At 42.3% G+C, this 22,060-nt stretch overlaps 1 protein-coding gene across 1 annotated transcript in view; it reads left to right on the forward strand.

The window, feature by feature from the left end:
- The window catches only part of cemip (cell migration inducing hyaluronidase 1), a 106,553-nt gene extending 85,449 nt beyond the window's left edge, over positions 1–21,104 (forward strand). The window contains exons 20-28 of the mRNA XM_073465266.1: positions 1,576–1,756; positions 2,071–2,286; positions 7,662–7,873; positions 12,519–12,704; positions 13,394–13,598; positions 14,459–14,545; positions 16,475–16,632; positions 16,726–16,826; positions 17,796–21,104. Coding sequence (XP_073321367.1) covers positions 1,576–1,756; positions 2,071–2,286; positions 7,662–7,873; positions 12,519–12,704; positions 13,394–13,598; positions 14,459–14,545; positions 16,475–16,632; positions 16,726–16,826; positions 17,796–17,923 — 1,474 coding nt within the window. The 3' untranslated portion in view covers positions 17,924–21,104. The remainder of the gene's footprint in view (positions 1–1,575; positions 1,757–2,070; positions 2,287–7,661; positions 7,874–12,518; positions 12,705–13,393; positions 13,599–14,458; positions 14,546–16,474; positions 16,633–16,725; positions 16,827–17,795) is intronic.
- The last annotated feature ends 956 nt before the right edge of the window (positions 21,105–22,060 follow it).

The raw sequence follows: 22,060 nt of genomic DNA on the forward strand, positions 1-22,060 counted from the left end.
TGAAGACGTACTGATGCAGTGGTTTGAAAAGCTAAGGGCAGCTGCTGCTCGTCATGGACGATCAGACTGAGAACATTTGACAGCTACTTTTCAAGCCAAAGTATTTGATTCCCCCAAAGATAGATTCTGGGTGGAGTACCAGTTTAATAGAGGCTGGTATGCGTGAGAGCCAGACTTGGTATGCTAGAATCAGTCCCATGCCCCGGCCCAGTTGGAGTACAACCCTGCTGCTACAGGAAACCGCTCACCCCCACACTGGAGAACCATGTAATGGCTGAAGACCTAAAGGTGTTTTACTCCGACTCAGACATCACACAGCCAGCTCTGTTGTTGTTTACATGTATGTCTATTCCAATCTCTGTTTCCATTTGAACTGGGTCTAACGCTGAGAACAACTTGAAACCAGAGTCATATTCCTTGTATGTGTACGCATACTAGGCCAGCTGCTGGATTGTCTCAACAGCAGTATTTTCAAAAATTCCTTTACTGTGTGTGGGAAAGACAAGTCTACATAACACACTTCTGTGTGAATTCTTCATCTTCAGCCTGACATTCTTTGATGCAGCTGTATGAACACAAGTGCTCTGGTGCTGAGTAGTGCTGAACATTGGATGAGGCCTCTGGAACAGTTTTTCATCAAAGTCCATGGGCGGGACTTAACTAACGCCAGTCCAGAAACACAGAATGTGGCAGTTAGCCTTTCTCCTCTTTTCTCACATCACCACCACTTCTCAGTGGGTCTGAGCTCGAACATATCAGACGGTCAAATGGTCACATCGACATTGTGCATGTGTGTGCCAAAAGGACACTTGATAGACGTATCATAATATGATTACAGTAAAATTTAATGTGTACTAATAAATCATTTTATATTAATAATGGGTCACGTAGCGAAAAACCCCACACAGATTGTATTACCAACTCTGCAACCTTCAGTGACAGATTTTGAAATGGTTTTCTCCCTCACTTAAGTAAATATATTATTATTAATATTTGAGAGATGAAAGCCTTTTTTTTACAATCTGTATTCTTCAACTTCAGTCTGATTCCACCCTTAACACTGTCCAAGTCAACAAGAGCTTATTCTTAACCCAGTTGTCACGCTATTGTGGACAGACAATGAGAAATGGGTGTGATGAACACCATCGGAAACAATCAAATCTAGTGTACGTTCAAATGAATAAAGGTAGTAAGTGTTTCCAAGTTGGAAGATTGGTTGAAAACATGCTTGTTAGACTAAATTTGGTGAACAGAGACCAGAGCAGCTGTGGAAAATAGTCTTTAATCCCTCACACTGCCTTCAGTCAGGGATGAAAGTGCACCAAAGTCAGCCAATAAAGCGTGGACTCTAATCCTGGATCAGGGCTAATCTTAATCTGGTATGGAAAACCAGGTTAACATGAGCCGACTACAAAATACTGTAAATGAATGAGATGGGACTTGAGCCCATGCATTCACAGTGAACTGTATCAGCATCACATTACTTTTCACTTGGCCACTAAATAAATGTAAATCGCTAATGGGTTGTAATTGGGTTTTGTGTATGTGTGTGTGTGTGTGTGTGTGTCCCTGCAGTGATTTTCCTATCCGGGGCATGCAGATCTACGACGGTCCCATCAATATGCAGAACTGCACATTTCGCAAGTACACAGCGCTGGACGGACGACACACCAGCGCCTTTGGCTTCAGGCTCAACAACTCGTGGCAGAGCTGCCCCAATAACAACGTCACTGACATCACCTTTGACCACGTACCTGTGAGTCCGCTTCTGTGTAAAACACACAAAACAAAACAACAACTTGATTTGGTGCAAAAAAAACTTTGACGGAAGAATTCTGAGCTCTCCTCACCACTAACAGTGAGGGAAAATCAGTCAAAAAGAGCATTGGTCTTTTTTTAAATTAGTTTCAGGATCTTTTCCACCTTGACCAAAGTCAAAACTGGATTAGTACAGAGCGTTTGGGAGCTTTGGTATTTTTAATATAATCATCAGTGATGTATAAGAGCACAAAATACCCCTTATGAGCAGCTTCACATGAATGCCTACATCACTCCATCCCTCTACTGTAGATCACATCTCGGGTGTTTTTTGGGGAGCCGGGTCCCTGGTTTAATAAGATGCAGATGGATGGGGACAAGACGACCATCTTCCATGATAAAGACGGCTCGGTCAGCGAATATCCCGGATCCTTCCTGGTGAAAGAGGACAACTGGCTGCTCCGTCACCCCGACTGCATCGACGTGCCCGACTGGAGGGCTGCGATCTGCAGCGGCCACTATGCACAGGTGGGTCACTGGATGTCACATCTCCACACATTCGCTCTCAAAAATGAGCCTTCACAAACACAAGTCTACCTTATGTCTCACGCTTTTTATCCATTCGATGATCACATGCAGTTTCATATCCCAATTAAAGTCCTTTGAAATTATAAATAAGACGTATCTGTTCTGTGTGAAATTAGAAATCAGTCACGCATTTCTTGGCATATTTTAGAAATCTTAACTGTTCCTAAGTGTGTGCATGCTGTAGCCTGTGGTAATGTGCAGGGGCATCTCAAAAAATTTGAATATCATGAAAAAGTTTTTTTTCTTCCCCTAATTTATTTCAAAAAGTGAAACTTTTATAGTCTAGATTCATTTCACATAAAGTGAAATATTTCAAGACGTGATTACAGCTGACAGTATCTCATAATATTAGAATATTACATAGGAACAATCAACCAAAGGATTTATAATACAGAAATGTTGACCTTCTGAAAAGCATGTTCATTCATGCACTCAGTACTTGGTTGGGGTTCCTTTTGCATGAATTACTGCATCGATGCGGCGTGGCATGGAGGCGATCAGTCTGTGGCACTGCTGAGGTGTTATGGAAGCCCAGGTTGCTCTGATAGTGGCCTTCAGCTCGTCTGTGTTGTTGGGTCTGGTGTCTCTCATCTTCCTCTTGACAATACCCCACAGATCCTCTATGCTTCTTGTTTTCATGTCATCCTTATTATTTATGCATTTTTTTGAAAATCTTGTGTTTTGTAATATTCACTTTATACACCACAGATTCCAAAACAATGGTGCTGTGTAAAACAAAAATAAAGCCAGAATGCAATCATTTACACACAAACTGTGTTGTAACGTGTTCCTGAGACCTGAGTAACATCCTTTATACAATCATGTTTGACAAAGTGTTGAACCTCACCCCATCCTTGCTCGTGAACGATTGAGCCTTTCAGTCATGATACTGTCACCTGTTACCGATGAACCTGTTTACCTGTGGACTGTTCCAAACAGGAGCGTTTTAGAGCGTTTCACTGTCTTTAGCTGCTCCTGTCACCATAGGCGCCGATTTATGTTTTTGCCCGTGGGTGCTCAATTATTTTTTTTTTTTTTTTTTTGGTGCTCAAATTAAATGAATGCCACCAAGGTAATGATTGTCTCAAACTGACTTTTATTGCATAGATAGTCACCAACCACAACTAAATACGACACAGTCTGAAGGCAGCAGTAGGCTATTATGCACACTGGCCACAACGTAACACTTTTTTTTCCACAACGTAACACTAATTATGTCGCTTGCACGTATAATTAAAGGTAACCTATAGCAACACATAGCCTAAGCAAAAAACACAGTAGCCTATTAATTTACACTCGGCACATTTACAATATCACAGTGTGTATTTTTCAGTACAACCAAGGAAACAATGAAGCTATGTTTATTACATTAATTCGCAAAACACGCTTTTGACACAAGACATCTTCAGCTTACTGTTAAGGAAAGGAAAGAAAATTTTGAGTCAGTCACTCACCACTGTCTGCTATTGTCTATTTCCTAAGGAGGAACGTGCTCCTCCTGGCAGCTGTGCGCGTGATAAACTCATCGGCTATAGCATCCAGATTGCGGCTCCTTGTAATGTTTTTGTGACAGTTCAACACCGCAAGGTGATTGAGTCTTCCCTGTCCCATCGTGGCGCGTAGATACGTTTTGAGTCTCCGCAGGCCTGAGAATGACCTCTCTGATGTGCAAGAGGTCACGGGAACAGTGAGTCCAAGTCTGATCAGTTTGGTGAGTTCTGGCAGCAGGGTCCGCAGCGGCTCGCCATGCTCTCCTTTCAGGAAATCCACAGCATCTCGAAATGTTTTTATGCAAACACCCCTCTGTTTGGTTATGTCAATGAACATGTCACGGTGAAGTGTCAGCCTGCCTTCATCCAGATCATCTCCATGAAACTCTGTGATGCTCCCACAGTCACCTTTTCCCGTCACAAAATCCTCAATACTGCACATGTGTTTGAATGCAGCTTGACTGAACCTGCAATCCAAAGATGAAGTTGCAGTGTCCATCACCTGGTAAAACTGCTGTCTGTACATGGCCTCTGGTGACTGGAAACTGTGTGATGGTGCGCCTCCGTCATCCAGTCGACGTGGGGTTTTTCTTGGCCTTGGCAGGGCTGGGCTTTCAACGTTAAGGCTATCAGCAGCTGCAGTTGTGTTTTGCCAAAAATCTTCATATCCGTTTTCACGAAGATGCTTGATGTCCTGTCGGAGCATTTCAATGAGTTGGAGAGCTTTCTGTGAATGCAGCTGGCTGTGTTGCAGTGCGCGATTGGCTGTTTCTGCGCGCAGAAAAAACATCAACATCAGCTTCAGTGAAAAAAATGTACTGAACTTCTGCAGGTGCTGAAGTAAACCATTTGCTTTGCCGCCTGCGTCACCTTTATCTTCTGAAGACAAGTTGTCAAGAAACTCCAGTAGTGCGCTGTAATTTGAATAAATTGACTGCAGCGAAGCAGCTTTTACTGTCCAGCGCGTTGGGCACAAAGGGCGCAGAGACGGCCCGTCTGCGCTTTGGAAATGCTGAAACCAAGCCAGTCGTTTTGGGGAGTTGCGTATCAGCGTTATGAGGTCACGAATGAGTGACATGAAGTTCCGACACTCGGAAATGTTATGGGCAACATCCTGCACCACCAAGTTCATCACATGTCCCATACAGTGGACGTAAAGTGCTCGAGGCTCCAGTTCTTTTACGCGTGCCTGCAGACCATTTCGAATCCCTGACATATTCGATGCGCCGTCGTAACACTGACCTCTACAGTTTTTGACAGGCAGGGAGAGTCTCAGCAGTACATCCTTAAACAGGTTGAAAAGTGCATCCCCTGTTGTGCTAGCTGTCTGGTAAAATCCTATGAAAAGTTCCTCTATTTCCAGACATTCAGTAACAACACGGAAGCACACAGACACCTGTTCCTTGACTGTGATGTCCGCGGTCTCATCCATGATTATGGAGAAAAACTCTGCACGCTTTATCTCCTCTTTAAGTGTTCGTAGGACATCATGTGCAAATAGTTCAGTCATTTCATTGAGAATGTCATGAGAAAGCCACTTAGACTCATTACGAGCGAGCCAGGACTGTAGTTCTGGGATGTCTTGTGCACGCAAGTTGAGCAGCTGTCTAAAGTTTGACTCTGTGTCCACATGACCCCTAAGGGCTAGTCCTTGACATGCCAAATATTGGACAGAAGAAAAAATACTTAACAACGCAGTTCGTGCTTCAGCCATTTGCTTTTGCTTGGCGGCAGAGAGAGCATTTGCAACATTAACTCCGGCATTAGCAGCACTTGTGATGCTAGCAGCAACTCGATGGACATTTGACTTCTCGTGGCAGCGAAATCTTTCTATTGCTTTGCCCCAGCTGCAAAAGCCATCTTTCACAAAAGCCTTGTAAGAATCCATCTCATGTCCTCCTGTACATGGTAACGGGGCATGCATTTTGTCGGCAGCAGAGCACACTTCACAGAACACTTTGTTATTTAATGCGTCATATGTAATCCACGGGAATTTTGTTTTCCAGCTGGCCTGGTACTTTCGTCCCTGCTGACACTTTCTGCTGTCCCTTTCACCGCCGCTGATGCTGCTGCTGCTACCGTCGCCCCCGCTGCTGGGGGCATTGGTGGTTGTAGACGCAGCTCCACTTAGTTTTCTTATAACAAACTTGTCCATTTTTACCCGCCGATACGCAGCCAACCTTCACATTTTGCTGTGTGTGTGTACGTGAAGGCCTCTTGTTTAGCCGCAGCCAAATCCGATCATCCGATAATTGGTTACGTGACTACGCTAACGTGTACACCACAGAGCTGCAATGATTTTAATTGGATAATACGATTTAAGTAAATGCAGTTCATTTTAAAGATACAGTTTCACCACAAGTTTCAATCATTCACTCTTTTTATTTTATTTTTTATTTTTATTTTTTTGATCGACCATCCCGATTGGCCAGTGGGTGCTCAGCGTTGCCAGTGGGTGCTCGAGCACCGGAGCACCCACGGGATCGGCGCCTATGCCTGTCACAACTCGTTTGAAACGTGTTGCTGCCGTCAAATTCACAATAAGGAGATATTTACAAAAATCAGTGAAGTTGATGAGTTCAAAGTTAAATATAAACATCTTTGTACTGGTTTCAATTGAGTATTCGTCAGAAATGATTATGAAATCATCAGTTTTTTTGCTTTGTTTTCCTTACACAGCATCCCAACATTTGTGGAATCAGGGGTGTATTTCAGTTTTACCTCAGTGTCCAGTACAGTACAGACTGACACAGGACATGCTCTGCTTAGTATAGCACAAAGACTGGAAGCAGGCTAATCTGCTAGCATAGCTCTCTCAAAGGTGCCTTTCAACGGCTTAGAATATTTAACTTTGCTGAACAGCTGCCACTGTGTCCAAAAGAGACAATGAGGGGATCGTCTTACATAACAGCACAACAAGGAGAGAAGAGGCATGAGGTCACCAAAGTGTCTCAGAAACATCAGCTGTAATGTCAAAACTTAATGTCTGAAGTTTGGTAACATTAAACTAGCCACCATATACCAGACCAAGACAGATGTCACAGCAAAAGTGTATTGAACTGGATAAGTGTTAAATTGCTTCAACACTGGTACGATGTGCATTACTGTGTTACTATTTCCTCCTTTAAATGTTACGTAGTCTCAAAACAACACTTCATGTTTTAATGAGCAGTTATCCCACACATTGGAGTTTCAGCTGGCGCCCTAAAAAAAGTTCACTTGTAAGGTTGTAATTTGCAAAAATCAATTTGTTTCAGTGTTTTCAAGCATATCCATTTGTTTGTTGGTTTGTCAGCAGGATTTCTGGGTTCTATTCTGGGTCTCAGCCTCTCAGCCTCAGCCCAACTTTTGGTGTGGATCCAGATAAGGGACGGATCCAGGACAGTTTTTTTTAACTTTGTTTAACATTGGGAGATTTCTGTTAGTTTTAAGGGAATAATGAATGGATCTTGATGAAAAAAAAGGCGTATTTATGTGGCTGCTATCAGAGTGAGTACAGTTTCATGCTCAGCCTAAATTATGGTTAAGCAGTTATGTGTGGTTTAAATTTCGAGTTGAGTTTGATGATGGATTGGGCTTGATTGAATTAAAGGGACTGTTGGGCCTGTAAATGGATAAAATAACTGAAACACCTACACAGGGGATGTTAAACATAAGGTTAGGTTACATTAGGTTATAGCCCACAGCAAGGGAGTCCAGGGGCAAATTAAGTCAAACGGAATGAGATGAAACACATAATGACATTGATACTGGATAAGCCTTTTTTTCACCGCATTAATAAATATTAGTATCAGCCTTCTAACTCTATGGTCTTGTTTTCTTCAGCTCTACGTCCAGACACGTAACCCTGCCAACCTGAACATGCACATAGTGAGGGATGACTACCCTGATCGGCCCCTGACACTAGAGGGCGCCCTGGGTAAGAGGAAACACTACCAGCAGTTCCAGCCCGTCATCACACTGGCCAAAGGCTACACCATCCACTGGGACCAGGCGGCACCTGCTGAGGTCACCATCTGGCTCATCAACTTCAACAAGTCAGTGGACACATGAGCTGCAGTCGTGACAGCACACACCTTCACACAAAGCATGTTTACAGCAATTCTGGGTTGTATTGTCAGACCAGGTGAGAATCATGGACAGCACACATTAATATCCATTAGTGCGTTGTAGATGAGCCAGATTTAGTCAAATGGATCATTTTCATTTGCAGTCTCTGGGCAGATTATAGAAAAGACACAAAGGCAAAAGGAGTACATAGAGCATGTACACAAGCCAGCTAACATCAGAAATTATCAGCAGCACATAAGATCTGGTGGTGGACACCAAGATTAGTGTCACTAATTCAGTGTCTGATCAAATGTGAAATATGGTCATGATCTCCCTTCTGTTCCTGAGTTATGGTGTGATGTCACAGTGATATCCTGTTGGACATTAAATGTCATCGCTTATCATTTCATCCGATTAGACATTTATGGGAAATGTTGTTGCACTAAGCATCAAAGTGGCCTTTGACCACCAAATTCGAATCAGTTCCTGTATGAGCTTAAGTGGATGTTTGTGCTAACTTTAAAGAAATCCCCTCGAGGTGTTCCTGAGATATCACATTCACAAGAATGGGACGGATGGGCAGACAACCTGAAAACATAATGCCTCCAGGCACGACTATCGCTGTCAAGAGGCATAAAAATGTCTGGACTGGTGCTCACATTATCAGTGAAGATAACCTCTGAGTACTAGAATGAGTAAATTACAGCTGAAAGAGCTCCATGCTGAACAACAGTACCCCTAGAGTAGATGATGAGAGCTTTCGGGACTCCATACTTATCTCATGTCACAGGCACTTTTAGTATTTTTGACTGGGACAAATAGAAGTAAATGTAATAGTGGAGTCAGGGGTCATGATCTATATTCTGACACTATATAACCGAATTGTAAATGTAAAATTTCACAAAGATATTGTTGCTTTAAAAGAGAAGGATAAGTCTAAACAGACAATAGAGTCTCCCCAGAGAAACAAATTCACCTTTCTGATCCAGTGAAAAGCTTCCAGAGCAGCATTTGATCTGTTTACAAGCCCGGTTCTTTGGCTTCACCAGGCAGCCTGAGGGCTTCATCTGGTGCGCTCAGCCATCCATGAAGTGAGTTTAGCCTGAATTTTACTTTTAACTCTCCCATCACACTATTATTGGAGCGGCACTGAAGCAAACAGTCAGAGAGGGGAGGAGGAAGACTGTGTGTCGGACAGTGAATGGAGCTACTTTTGGTCATGTGACAGCAGGTGAACAGAAGTCTCTCTGTGTGTCCGATGTGAACATCCTCCCTGATCTGTCTCCAGCTGAACGTTGACTCTTGGCCTTTGACCTCTTGCCACTGCAGTGAGTGGCTGCAGTTTGGTGTTCACAGACCGATGATGTCCTTGCTGTTTGACTGATGAAGTGCTCCTCATAGAGTCACATGTGATGTCCTGATGACATCATTCACCACATCAGTCTTCCTGTCCTTGGGGATTGTCTTTTGAGGATGTACCAAAGTCTTCAAGAAATTCAAACACAGTGCTCGTCAGTTTGTCAAACAACTTTCCATAACTGACACTCTGCTTCAGATCCCCAGACACCCAGTTCTGTCACTTTTCATGTGTTCAACTGAGAGCCATAGATGAGAGACTGTTAGAAAACTGTGTGTCATTAACCCCATTTGGATGATTCATCACTTTAACAAAGACACACAAAACACACAGAATTCTGTGACAGAGCTGAGGGCGCACGGGGACACAGCCAGGAGGGCACTGTGATGACAGGCTCCACCCCACCTCCGAGAAGGGTCATTCAGAAACAGAGCGAAACGTTTTCATCTGTAGATGTGATCAAATGACTCATCAATATCATCGTCTTTGATGGATAATGACACTCCATCAGTTTGACAAATCAAAGTATGTTGCAGGTGATGGGGAGTATGTTGTTTCCTACAGGTTGAGAATTGTCTAGGTTGGCACAGCACGTCATGGCGTGTGGTAGGACGACGTGCCACAGGTCAGTTCAATAATAAACTAGTCAAACAAAAGTTTACGGGGTGGCTGTGGCTCAGGAGATAGAGCCGTTGCCTGCTCATCAGAAGGTTGGGGGTTTGATTCCAGGCCCCTGCAGTCCACACATCGAAGTATCCTTGGGCAAGACACACAACCCCAAATTTCCCCTATCGGTGTATACGTGCATATGAATGGTTATCGCTCCTGCATGGTAGCCTCTGTCACAACCGTGTGAATGGGTGAATGCTTACTTGTGTTGAAAAGCCCTTTGAGTGGTCGCTAAGACTAGAAAGGCGCTATATAAGTACAGTCCATTTACCATTCCTTTTGGCCTATAAGGTGCAATGTCTGATGTTTTCCCTACCACCCTGGCTGGAGGGGGTAAACTTGCAATGAGCCCAAGGAGAGCATATGTATCTGTATATGTGGAAATTAAATCATTGAAGAACGGTTAAGTCTGCACCCCTAGTGAACTCTCCGGAAGTCAGCAGGAGAATGTGGGTTTTGACAGAACTCAGCACACGCAGACTTCCCACAAACGCGTTCACCAGTCTGCAAGAGTGTTGAAGTCAGAAGCAACCTTTACCACTGAGGTGAAACAACAACCTGGAGAGCTGTGGTAGATATGCTGTAGGCTGATGGACTGAAGAGAGCAAGTGTGCAGAGCAGGAGGAGCAATGAGCTGATTGTAGACAGGTGTGCTCAATTATCACAGCCGGGAGCCAGGAGAGCCACAGAATAGCAACAAACTAGCTTGTACAAAGTGTACGTATGAATGTACGTTAACAAGAAAAGCCACAAAAACAAGCCTGCTGTCATAGAGAGGGACAATATGATGAATCGTTCCAGTGTGGTTAATTGTGTACCTGTAAGTATCTCGGAGGAGGAATTTATGGTGTTGAACACACAGAAGGGCTGGAATTAGTTATGTTAAGAATGAAATAGTTCAAACCATGCTTCCTTTGCACACCTGGCCAAAGTCGTGCTTGCAGAATCTCGACAATGAAAAGTGGAAGTACTTTGTTTCCCTTCAGAGGTGAAGGTACAGCATGCATGTACAGAGGCAAAACGCAGGAAAATGTTGTGGATGACGACATGGGAAGTTCGTCCTATCCCATCCTTAAAGGCTCTCTGTAAATGGCAGGCCGGCTCTGAGCTCACTCAGATAATGCATGATGAGTGAAGTAAGCTGATGGAGGCCGTCAGCTCATTCCTGTCGCTCCTGCTGTTTAACAAGACTGACCACAGAAATGGGGAGAGTCTCACTCTGTGCTCCTCCCCTCAGATGGTGTTGACAATGAGGTCTGCAGATATTTAAACTACCCAAAGGCTGGTTGTCATTTCAAGCATGCCATCTATTCCCCATAGCCGAGTCCACCCTGACATGAACAGTACAGAGGCAGAACAGTACATTCTCATGGACGGTGCATATACTGTACCAATGGCCCCATCTACAGTTCAGAGGAATATAGCAAGTGAGGCTGATTGTGTGCAGATAGCTGAAATATGACCCGTTTATGTTTGACTTGATTCAGAAAACAGCTGCTCTCTTTTAAGGGGAAATTAGTGATTGTGTTTTAATGAGCCTGCTTTGTGCAGCAACATCTATAAAAATGTTGCCACCTCATGCTGATTTTAAGCTCTGATGAAGGACTCAGTGGAAAGCTGCTGAGCGAGATAGATTATCATCTTTTAATTTTCCGTCTTGTTAATGAATTGTTGAATTTGTTTAGTAGATTTTAATGTTATTAATTTGGACTGCTCTGTTTGTCCTGATTCAGCTTATTTGGACACGTAATTAAAGCTGCAACCAAGAGCCCTTTATTTATTCTAATCATCTCTATCGCTGTCTAAAAAATGGTGAAACCCATAGATTAGATTTAGGAAGTGAGAGACTGAACTATTCAACTGGAAGTTCAGTATAGCGATCATTAAACTGAAAAGTGTCAAATATATGTATGTTTGGAGCGGTGTCAAGGCTCTGCGAGTTGTATCTGATGGTCAATGCATGATTTAGGTAGGAAGATAAAGTACAGATGTGTACTTGGTTGTATTTTTAAATATAAGAGGTGTACAGCTCACCAGGTGGAGTCAGAGGTGCTGGAGACTGGGTGGCTGGCGGAGTAGGCTGATCAGGGCGAATCTTGATCCCTGGAGATGAGTGGAGAAGGCAGGATTAATACAAGGCAAAGAAACAACAAGTGACACAAAATAATTCCCGACAAGAGTCTCTCTCAAGCTGCGACCATGTACCACTAGAACTGGCGAAATCATCTGGCAGTGAGCACGAGGTGAACAGGGCTTCTCAGCAGACACTGATTGTCAATGTGCTGCAGGTGAGAGTAGACGTCAGCCACGCCAGAGGAGAGGTGGCCCCGCCCAGCTGCTCACAGCACCTCTGAAACACAGAAAGCACAGAAAACCACACCACCACAAACAGGTCCAAACTGCAACATACTGTTCGTGAATATTCATGACCGATACTTTTGTATCTTTCACCTGGTTAACTATTTTGTTCCGCTCCATTCACAGTGAATGTGATATTGACCTGAGCAGATACAGCTAGAGACAGTCGTGTGTGTTGTTACTGTGGATGTGAGAACAGAAGATGAAATCAGCACTGTATCTACATTGTGCTGTTTGTTGTGTCCTAGAAATGACTGGATCAACGTTGGCGTCTGCTACCCACAAGGCACCACCTTCACCGTCATCTCCGACATCCACAACCGCCTGACCAAACAGACCCGCAAGACCGGCGTCTTCATGAGGACGACACAGAGGGAGAAGATCAACCACTCACACCTGGCCAGAGGATACTACTACTGGGAGGAAGACACTGGGTCAGACACACACAGACACACACACACACACAGACATACACACAGACACACACACACACGCACACACACACACACACACAGACACACGCAGACAGACACACACACACACATACAGACCTACACACACATAATTTTTAACTGATTTTTTCCATAAATCCATGACAAGAACTGGGAAAATGACTGAATTCAGTGTGAGTTGGCATCGAATGACCCATTAGGGACCTTATCTCATAATAATGACTTCCATAGCTTATCTTATGACTTATATTATCTTATGACTTACTGTCTAATAATTATGGGAAATGATGTCATAATTAGGAGATAACTGGCGTCAGATTATGTGACCTGATTAGGAATCTCAGTTTTATTGCCAAGCCAAACATTTTTAAATACTTTATTGCATGCTGTTACTAAATGGTACCAAAGTATTTATTTTCATATCTCATAAATATGAGATATGGAAGTCATAATTATGGATACAGCCTCCAATTGTTTCTGTATTTGGTGAATGCAATCCACAGAGATAGATTTAGGAGATGAATAATCTAAAAAATAAACAGATTAATCGACTGTGCTGTAATTTCATGTTAACAAAGATAAATCTGCATTTCACAATGTTCATTTTCTCCGTGGGGGCAGAGTTTTAGAGGAAGTGAATGATGTCTAAAGCTTTCCTGTGTGTGTTGCAGCCTGCTCTTCCTGAAGGTAAAGGCCCATAACGACAGGGAGCAGTTTGCCTTCTGCTCCGTCAAAGGCTGTGAGAGGGTGAAGATCACAGCCGTCATTCCTAAAGGCAGTCCACCCAGCAACTGCATGGCCCAGGCCTACCCTAAACATGCTGAGCTGCCCGTTGTGGATGTACCCATGCCCAGAAAGATACCTGACGCCAGGCTGGTGAGAAGAGGGCAACTGATTTAAAAATGTCTACCTATGGATTATTGTCTACATTATCAGTGTTTATTGACAACTGTAATGAAAGTGAAACTTTTCACACTTTGACGAGAGCGTCAACAAACCAGGAGGGAAGAGAGGTAGAGAACTACTGGAGAATCTGAGGCTACACTCAGACTCTTATAATGTTAGCATGTCAGGAATACAGTCAGTAGCCAGGCTGCCTTAAAAATCTGATCAAGAAATACGAGAACTACCTAAAATGTGAAAATGTTTAAAAAGCACAGAAATTTAAAAATCAAACAATTAACAACAACAATTAAATCACAAAACTGGAACTGTAAGAATTCAAATCATTTGACAGTCTTGTCTATATTGTTTGTTAAGGTGAAAAGGGACTAAAGCACACACACACTGTGTAATATCTATGGACATACTGTACTGTTTGTTTATTATCTTGATAATTACACTTTCAAAAACTTTCCTCTGAATAAATACTAGCTTTGTGTATTTTTATAAGTAGTTTTTCATATCGTTATGTGTACACTGATTTGGATTACATTTTTGCACTGGTGTCAGACTTTGAAGGCTTGTCCCCCTTGTATTTCTAAGAAGTACATTCCACTGTAATTAATGCGACCTTTTATTTTCATCCTCTTTTCCCCACAGCGACCACTATAAATGTAATCTCTTGCTAATATAAAAGTGAGAATTGCAGCTATGATTATTTCATCTCATTTGTTCATCTCTCTGAGCTTTGTGTGCTGAATGAAAACTGACTTAAAAAACTCAAGTTGTTTCTGTGAAACGTCAAATATTGGTATTGATTCTAACCTCTTCTTTGTTTGCTTGTTTCCTCTCAGCACTCACCAGAGCACTTTCTGGAGGTCAAACTGGAGTCCTACAACACTCGCTTCTTCCACATCAAGGAGGACTTTGCTTTTACTGAGGTATCCTTTGTCTCATACAGGAAGTAAAGCAGGTGTAAGGTTGCTGTCACTTTGCACTGAACAGCTTAGACCACTGCTTGGGTTATGGGTCACTGAACAGAAATGATGGCAAGTGAAGTTGTCTTAAAGGAGCACCATGTAGTTTTGGAGAAGAAATTCAAACTCAGAGTTTTAATATTTCACTGATTCTTGAGACTTCACCAAAAACATGTCCCATGAAGAAACTGCTAATTCCGTTGAAGATAAATAACATTTTCTTGTTTAAAATCATGGATGATCATCTGTGGGTTTTTTGCACAAGTGTAACATTTTTACATATGTTTGTTTATAATTGTATAATTTATATGATATTTCAGCCCAGTACTCAAAAACCAAGAGAAAAACATTTCAATTTAATAAAAAAACATTGAACAAATCATGTAAAATGTGTAAAACATACTCCAGATGAAAGAGTAGAATGTAAAACATTCAACAGAATTTTCAACAATATTTATTCTCATGTTGTGGTTCGTCACAAATGTGCGTCTAGTTTCTGTCAACACCATCAGATATTTATGAAAAAGTAATAAAATCAGGCCCTGGTGTGGTCGACTATATTCCCGAGGACCTCCACCCTCCATGTTTACTAAATGCAACAAGGTCAAAAAAGCTGCTTTAAGTTTGGCATTTTCTCTAGAATTGTTACATATTTATTGCTGTGTCTACTGTCACAGCCATGACATGTCAACAGCGTCTCTTTTGTATAGAAAAGGACTATTTTAAATTATGACATTAATGTATGCATTTTAAAAAGAAGCCAGAGGCAGCAAGCAGCGAACAGAAAGAAACAAGATGGCTCCTGTTTACAGCTCATCAAATCATCCCTAAATGGAGCCTTGAATATAATTTAGGATCACAATAAACAGTAATACGGCTTTTAATGTTTCATGTTAACCTCTTTCCTCCTCTCCCTCCTTTATTTCCTCCATAAACAGGCCTACATATCCCAACATGAGTGTGACTCCCAATGACTAACCCTATAAATGACTGTAGTTGCACCCTTTCACAACCATTTTATAAAATTTCACCAAACTCTTACAAATGAAACATAATTACCTTCATGTAAACAAAGTAAAACAGTATAAATTGTGTTGTCAGTTTGTTTATTCAGTTTATTCAGTCATGAAAACAAGGAGAGTTTATTTATTTAGTTTGCTTAGGCAGAAAAAAACAGCCAATGAAGATCTTTCTCTGCTCATTAACATTTCTTCACCAAAACTACAGAGTGCTCCTTTAAGTCTTATGTTATGTTAGCGTTCTTAAAGGGGATCTGTTTATTCCTCGTGGTTAGTCACACTCATCCTTTGAAAACAGTGGTATAATGTGTTCTGAGCCCTCCCTCTCCAGACAAACAGCCAACAGCAGGCCATTACGATCATACACATGTAAGGATTCCTCCCACTACACAAAAATACAGCCACCTGAATCAGTAGCAAACAGGGCTCTGCTGTCAGTCACGACGTCCTCTCCCTTTTCATAGCATCAAATAACTGATTCACTGAATAAACGTGTGCTTCGTACTCATGTAAGTTACATATGTTAGTTAAATTACAAAGAATATATGTACTTATTTGAACCCAAACCATGATTTGTTCCTTGAAATGTCCAAACTGACCATTTTACAATGTCAACCACGTGACCATGAAGGTCCGACCCGACTGTCATCGGTACTATCCAACAGTCACATACTGCAGGCAGTGTTGTTTTGGAAGTCATTGTGGCTTAGGTATGACAACGTGTTGGTGGCTCTAGAGGACTTTGTCTAGTCTCAGAAAATAACCCTGAAGATGTCGTAGTGAACAACAAAGATGAGACGAGCCCAGCTGTTGGCTGAGTCTGAGCAGGATGATTCCGGAGCTGTCGTGTGATTGGCTGCCTGTGTTTTGGCAGGTGAATGGAAGAAAGTTGTACCAGCCAGAGGATGGGGTGCAGCTGACAGTCATTGATGGGCATGATGGGAAGTTGGTGGAGAGCAAAGACTTCAGGAACTCTATCCTGCAGGGCATTCCTGCACAGATAGACAACTACGTCAGTGGACTGAGAGACGGGTAAGAAGATTGTTTTCCGCAAATTGTTTTCCTTATTTCTATTAGCCAAATGTGAAGTCTATAATGAGGAGCTGTTTCTGACCCTTTCTTTAGTTCCATCGTCCTGATGACGTCCAAGGGCCGTCTGATTACCAGAGGATCCTGGACCAAAGTCCTGGAGAAACTTGGAGCCGACAAAGGTCTCAAACTGAAAGGTAACTCACTTTATCTGTCCCGAGGTCTACTGAGGTAAATGTGCTCAGAGTGGAGCACTTCAGCATCATCTTCAGTGTCAAATAGTGTTGATGAAGGTTCTCAGTCATCCAGGTCATGGTAAGTGCTGTATCGTAGGCAGCTGGACTTGTTTCAGTTTCTTGAAGGCTCACCTAGCCCTAGCAACCCACATGAAGGCCGGTTGGGTCAACGACCCACAAGTGGCCCTAACCACTCTGAAACTCTGGACTCTGTAAGGACACTCCCACACAGAGTTTAAAAGCCTGCAACTCCTCTCCAGTTAGTTAGAACTGAAGAAGCCTCTTGGATGAGAGGTGAGACGTCTTCAAGAAACTGAAACAAGTCCAGTTGCCTACGATACAACTTAGAAGTGTCCAATAATGATATTTCATGTACAATTATGTACAAACTGATTCTTGAGCAATTTTCTTGTAAAACTTGCCAATGCTCATTACCTGAAAAATTCCATAGTTTATTTAGACATTGAAAATGTTAACAGGTTTTATATCAACAACTGTAAAACAAGCCAACCTGGCTGCTCAGTCGTTCATTGAATTACAAGCACACAGCCATCAAAAATGGTGCAACCAAAGACAACAGAGGAAACAACAGACCATGGTCTGGTTGCAGTTCCAGATTTCTGAATAAGCAGATGTGCATTATGGATGCACGTGGGAAAATAAAAAACACAATCAGTGTTGATTCATCCATATTATAAAAACATTCTTGCCTATAGGGCATATAGTCACACAGATCGTTGTATTCGTGCATGGTTGGAGACAGATGGAGGCCCGTCTGAGAGTTCTGCTTTAAGGCTGTGTGAAAAAAATGTCCCTCTCTCCATCTTTCATGGTCAACAGTTTCACTGGTTCATATCTGAAACCCTGTTATACACGTTTGAAACAAGTGAATGAGTGATGATTTAACCTCATTTAATGTCCTCCTTGCAGATAAGCTGGCATTTGTAGGCTTCAAGGGCTCCTTCCACCCTGACTGGGTTCACCTGGAGGTGGACGCTGACCGAGCCAAGGTCCATCAGGTCATGCCTATCCCTGTGGTCCATAAGATGAAGCTATGAGTTGCAGGCAGAGTGGGGAGGACAGCCAAGAGACTATGTAGCCCCAGATACTGACTCATATACACTCCCCCCTAAATAACATGTACAGACACACACATACACATACACACTGCCAGCACTACAGAGTCAGTGCTCCAAGCCATTGGTCCAGGATCAACTGGTGTTTTTTTCTCGGTTTGGCGGTGAAAAGAAAAGATGTGATTCGGTGTGTTAAAAAGGGGAAGACCAGGGCTAGCACTAGCCCATCATGGGCAACCCCTCAGCAGAAGGCCTTGAGGTGACAACACATCCTCTGGCGGCCATATTGGAGGTCCTCAGCTCTTTCACAACAGTGGTGTCAGCTAGTGGTGTTTGCACAAATGTGGCAGTCTCCACAGACAGTTATAGACATGGCTGATATTTGTTCTGTTTCTGACTTGACACTGTCATTGTGTCACTAACATCATTGTTATGTTTCCATATTAGCTTGTCACCAATTTGGTCAGCAAACCGTGCTGTCAAAACATGTCCTTGTGTACCAGATAACATGAACATGAACCCAGCATCGTGTTAACAGTAAGTTTTACTCAGTAGACATGTTTTCTCTCTGAGGCCAGAAGCATTAACTGACTCTTCTGAAGCTATACAAGGTAAAGCTTTAGAACAGAAAGGGTTCTTAGTCTGTCCTCTAATGGACTTCACTTTTGGTTTAAACATGTCAGTACCCTCTGCCATTAGATAACACTGTTGGACAGATGATGCTATTGAGGTCAGGCTATGTTTGGAGTTAACTCGTTCATTCACTGTTGTCTAAACACATTAAAAGAGAAATGAACAGTCACACATGAAGGCAGGCTAAAAGGCCTTGTCTCCTGACCCACCCTCTCTCTTCAAAAAGAAAAGCAGCAGTGGTACTTTGAGAGACAGTCCGTCTCGGGCACAGTGGTACAAAGCAGGTATCATTTTACCAGCTCTGGCATGTAGGCAGGCACACCCAGCAAGGCTCCTGCATGAAAACAAATGAGTTTGTCTGACCACATCTAAAAGCACAAGTGTAGCTGTTTGCTACACTCGAGCTCTCAAATGCTGTTGACAATCTGCTGAACACTTTGTTTGAAGCATACTGATGCCTTCAGAGCTTTATGTGCCCCCTACCCCAATGGCACTTATTCAGCTGTGTCACTAGTTTACAGCACAGAAATTAAGTTCTCCTTAGTCATGGGTGTTATCCATTCCAAATATAGCGTGGCCTAGGAGAGTTGTGGGTTTAGTGTCTGAATGAGAGTGTCATAATCTCGTAGGATTTAGGTAAAGTAGGGAAAGTGCCCCTTCCCCAGCCACATCCTACAATTCTTCCCACAGCTCTCCCAGGTCAGATGGGACATATAAACCCTCAAGTTTATTCTGAGTCTGTCCTGGAGTTCCTAATGCCTGTTGGACGTGCCTGAAATACATCCAGATCAGATGCCTGAACCAGCTCAACTGACGCCTTTCAGCAACTCTGATGAACTAGTCAAAAACTGAGAGAGGGAAGGCTGTAAGCACTACTGAGCCAAGTACAGCCAACTGGTTAGATGTTCTTTGCAGAGGGTTCAGACCTCTTCAGTCAGGAGGTTCTCTAACCAATAGCGAAGTCTATTACAGATCTATGCAGAGGCTAAGAGTTATAAATGACTCTGACCTCCTACCAGTGACAGTCATACACAAGTCTTTTGTATTAGCAGAGAACATGTTGTCAAGCAGGTTGAGATATAATAATAATAATAATATTCTGTGCAGAGATGCATAACAACTACAAAGTTACACAAAACGACCACAAATAGACACAAAATGGCTGCAAGGAGAAACAAAACACCTACAGTTGACTTCCCTGAGTTGTTGATGTCTCTCTGAGAGGTTTGGGTCTGTCCACAGGGTTCTCCTGAGACAACCATGGTCATGGTCCAGAAACTCAGTTGTTCTCCAAACAACCTGGTTTTCAAGAGTATGAGTTCATGCTACTCTTCATTGGCACAGAACTTAATACATGATAATAATAATAATGATGATGATGATGAGATAAATGGCTCTTACAAAGGTCTGTGTATGACTGTAGTGTGTAGGAGACTTGGTTTACTATCTCACCATCACCCACATATTAGAGGTTTTAAATGATTCACTCTTACGTTAATCTTTTCCAACAGTCTGTTTTCAGCCCGGTTGTTTGATATTATTATCACTCACTACTGGCCGATTCTCCAATGGACCTCCATGATGTCAGCCACAGTTGCCAGGTGATTTATGATGTAAATGCACAGCATTTCTACAAAGAGGGAGCAAATACTTAAAGTGTGGGCCAGCCAATCAAACGCATGTATAATGTATGTGTATCATCCCTCCTCTGCGGGTCTCTGTGATGTGCAACAGATTGTGTAAAAGTTGAGTGATTTTATGTCCTGCTTCGTTGACTAAAGTGTCTAAAGAAAGAAAAGAGAAGAAGAAAACAGAAACATTCCTTGTTTTGCAGTCAGACCTGTGGTTGTTAACGTGCTCCGTTTCATTCCGAGCACTCGCTCATTTGATATTGTGATGTTTTACTGCCATGTTTGTTTTCATACCAGTGTCTGTGATCCATCCATCTGTGTTTTTGGAGTGAACCAGCAGGAAGCCCATAATAATATAAAAGATTAAATTAAATGATCAACTGAATGTTCAATCAGGGAGGTTTTCGATGTGCAATGTCCCCCATCTCAAAATGACGGAGAAATCTTCGTTTCAAATCTGGCGAAAAAAGATTAAAAAAGAATTCCTCCTCCCTTTGCCGAAATAGCTGGTCTTTTTTCGGAAGTTGTAGCAGTAATTTAGTGTTTTGTATGTTTAATGTGTTTTTAAAAATCCACAGATTGCTAAGAGATATATTTTCTACTTATTTATTGTACAGACACAGTTCACCCAAATCTACAAGGGACATCTTTTGAGTTGTAATGTTATTACTGTCCTCTATGTATACTGTACGTAAGAAACCATTATAGCTCCATTTGAAAAGATTTGTACCAGACACTCGCGGCATACATGCACATGACTCTTGGTATAGTTGGCTTGTTTTAACTGTACACCAAATTGATTTGTTGTATATGTGGCTTGGGCTTGTAAAGTAATGAAGCTCCATGACTTTGAATTTCTTTGATGACTTTTGTACAGAAATAAATAATGCTGAACAGTTTGTCTGAGTGTCACTGTGAAGGTCATGTCTGCACACATCAGCCTGCTGCAACACACAATGCAATATACTGGAGTGACTCCTAGTCAGTTGCCATCCACATGACCAGGAAGAAATCAACACAGGTCACAAAAGAGTACTACGGGGTGTTAACAGTAAATTTAACACTAAACTCAAACATGGCTTAAAGGAACAGTTCACCCAAAAAGTAGAGTTCAGTCATCATCTCCTCCCTCCATGCTGATGGAAAGCCAGGTGACGTTTCGTAGTCCACAAAGCATTTCTGGAGCTTCACTGTAAAACAGCGTTGCAGTGTTCTCCTAAACAACTGAAGTAGCTGGGGACTTGTTTTAAAATGGAAAAACCAGCTGAACAAAGTTGACCTCAATTCAATTATAATTTTCAAGGTATTCAGTTACTTAATTAGTGAGTTTTTCCAGATGTCTTTGACATATCTGGTAAAATGGTGATCGGTCTGTAATTTCAGATTATGTTGGGATCATCAGATTTGAACAATCCACTACTCAAACCATCAATATCAGTTAAATTGGAACTGTTCTTCAGTGAGCTCAGAGTCGTTGTCACCTCGTTTTCCATAAGGCTGGATAAAGTTATCATCAGGACTACATGCAGATAATCCACTGTGAGGTGTAAAGTGAAAGCTGTGGGTTGTGCTGTAAGAGCATGTGTGTTAATGACACAGTATCTTACACATATATATATACATATACAAATATATGCCTGTATGTATACAAACATATAGCTATATACACTTATTGATGTGGGCATAAAGAAGTGCAGCATAGCAACCTAGTGGTTGGTGCCACTAGGAGGGAAATGTAGTTTTTATTTAATACCACCCAAATGAAAAGAATCTGACTGCTCAGTGATGAAATGAGTGAAAAAGCAGAGGAGTGAAATAGTTTCACCATGTTGTCAGCATCCTCTCTGGATTTCCT

This window comes from Pagrus major, chromosome 4 (assembly GCF_040436345.1).
Source record: "Pagrus major chromosome 4, Pma_NU_1.0".
Classification (NCBI taxonomy): domain Eukaryota; kingdom Metazoa; phylum Chordata; class Actinopteri; order Spariformes; family Sparidae; genus Pagrus; species Pagrus major.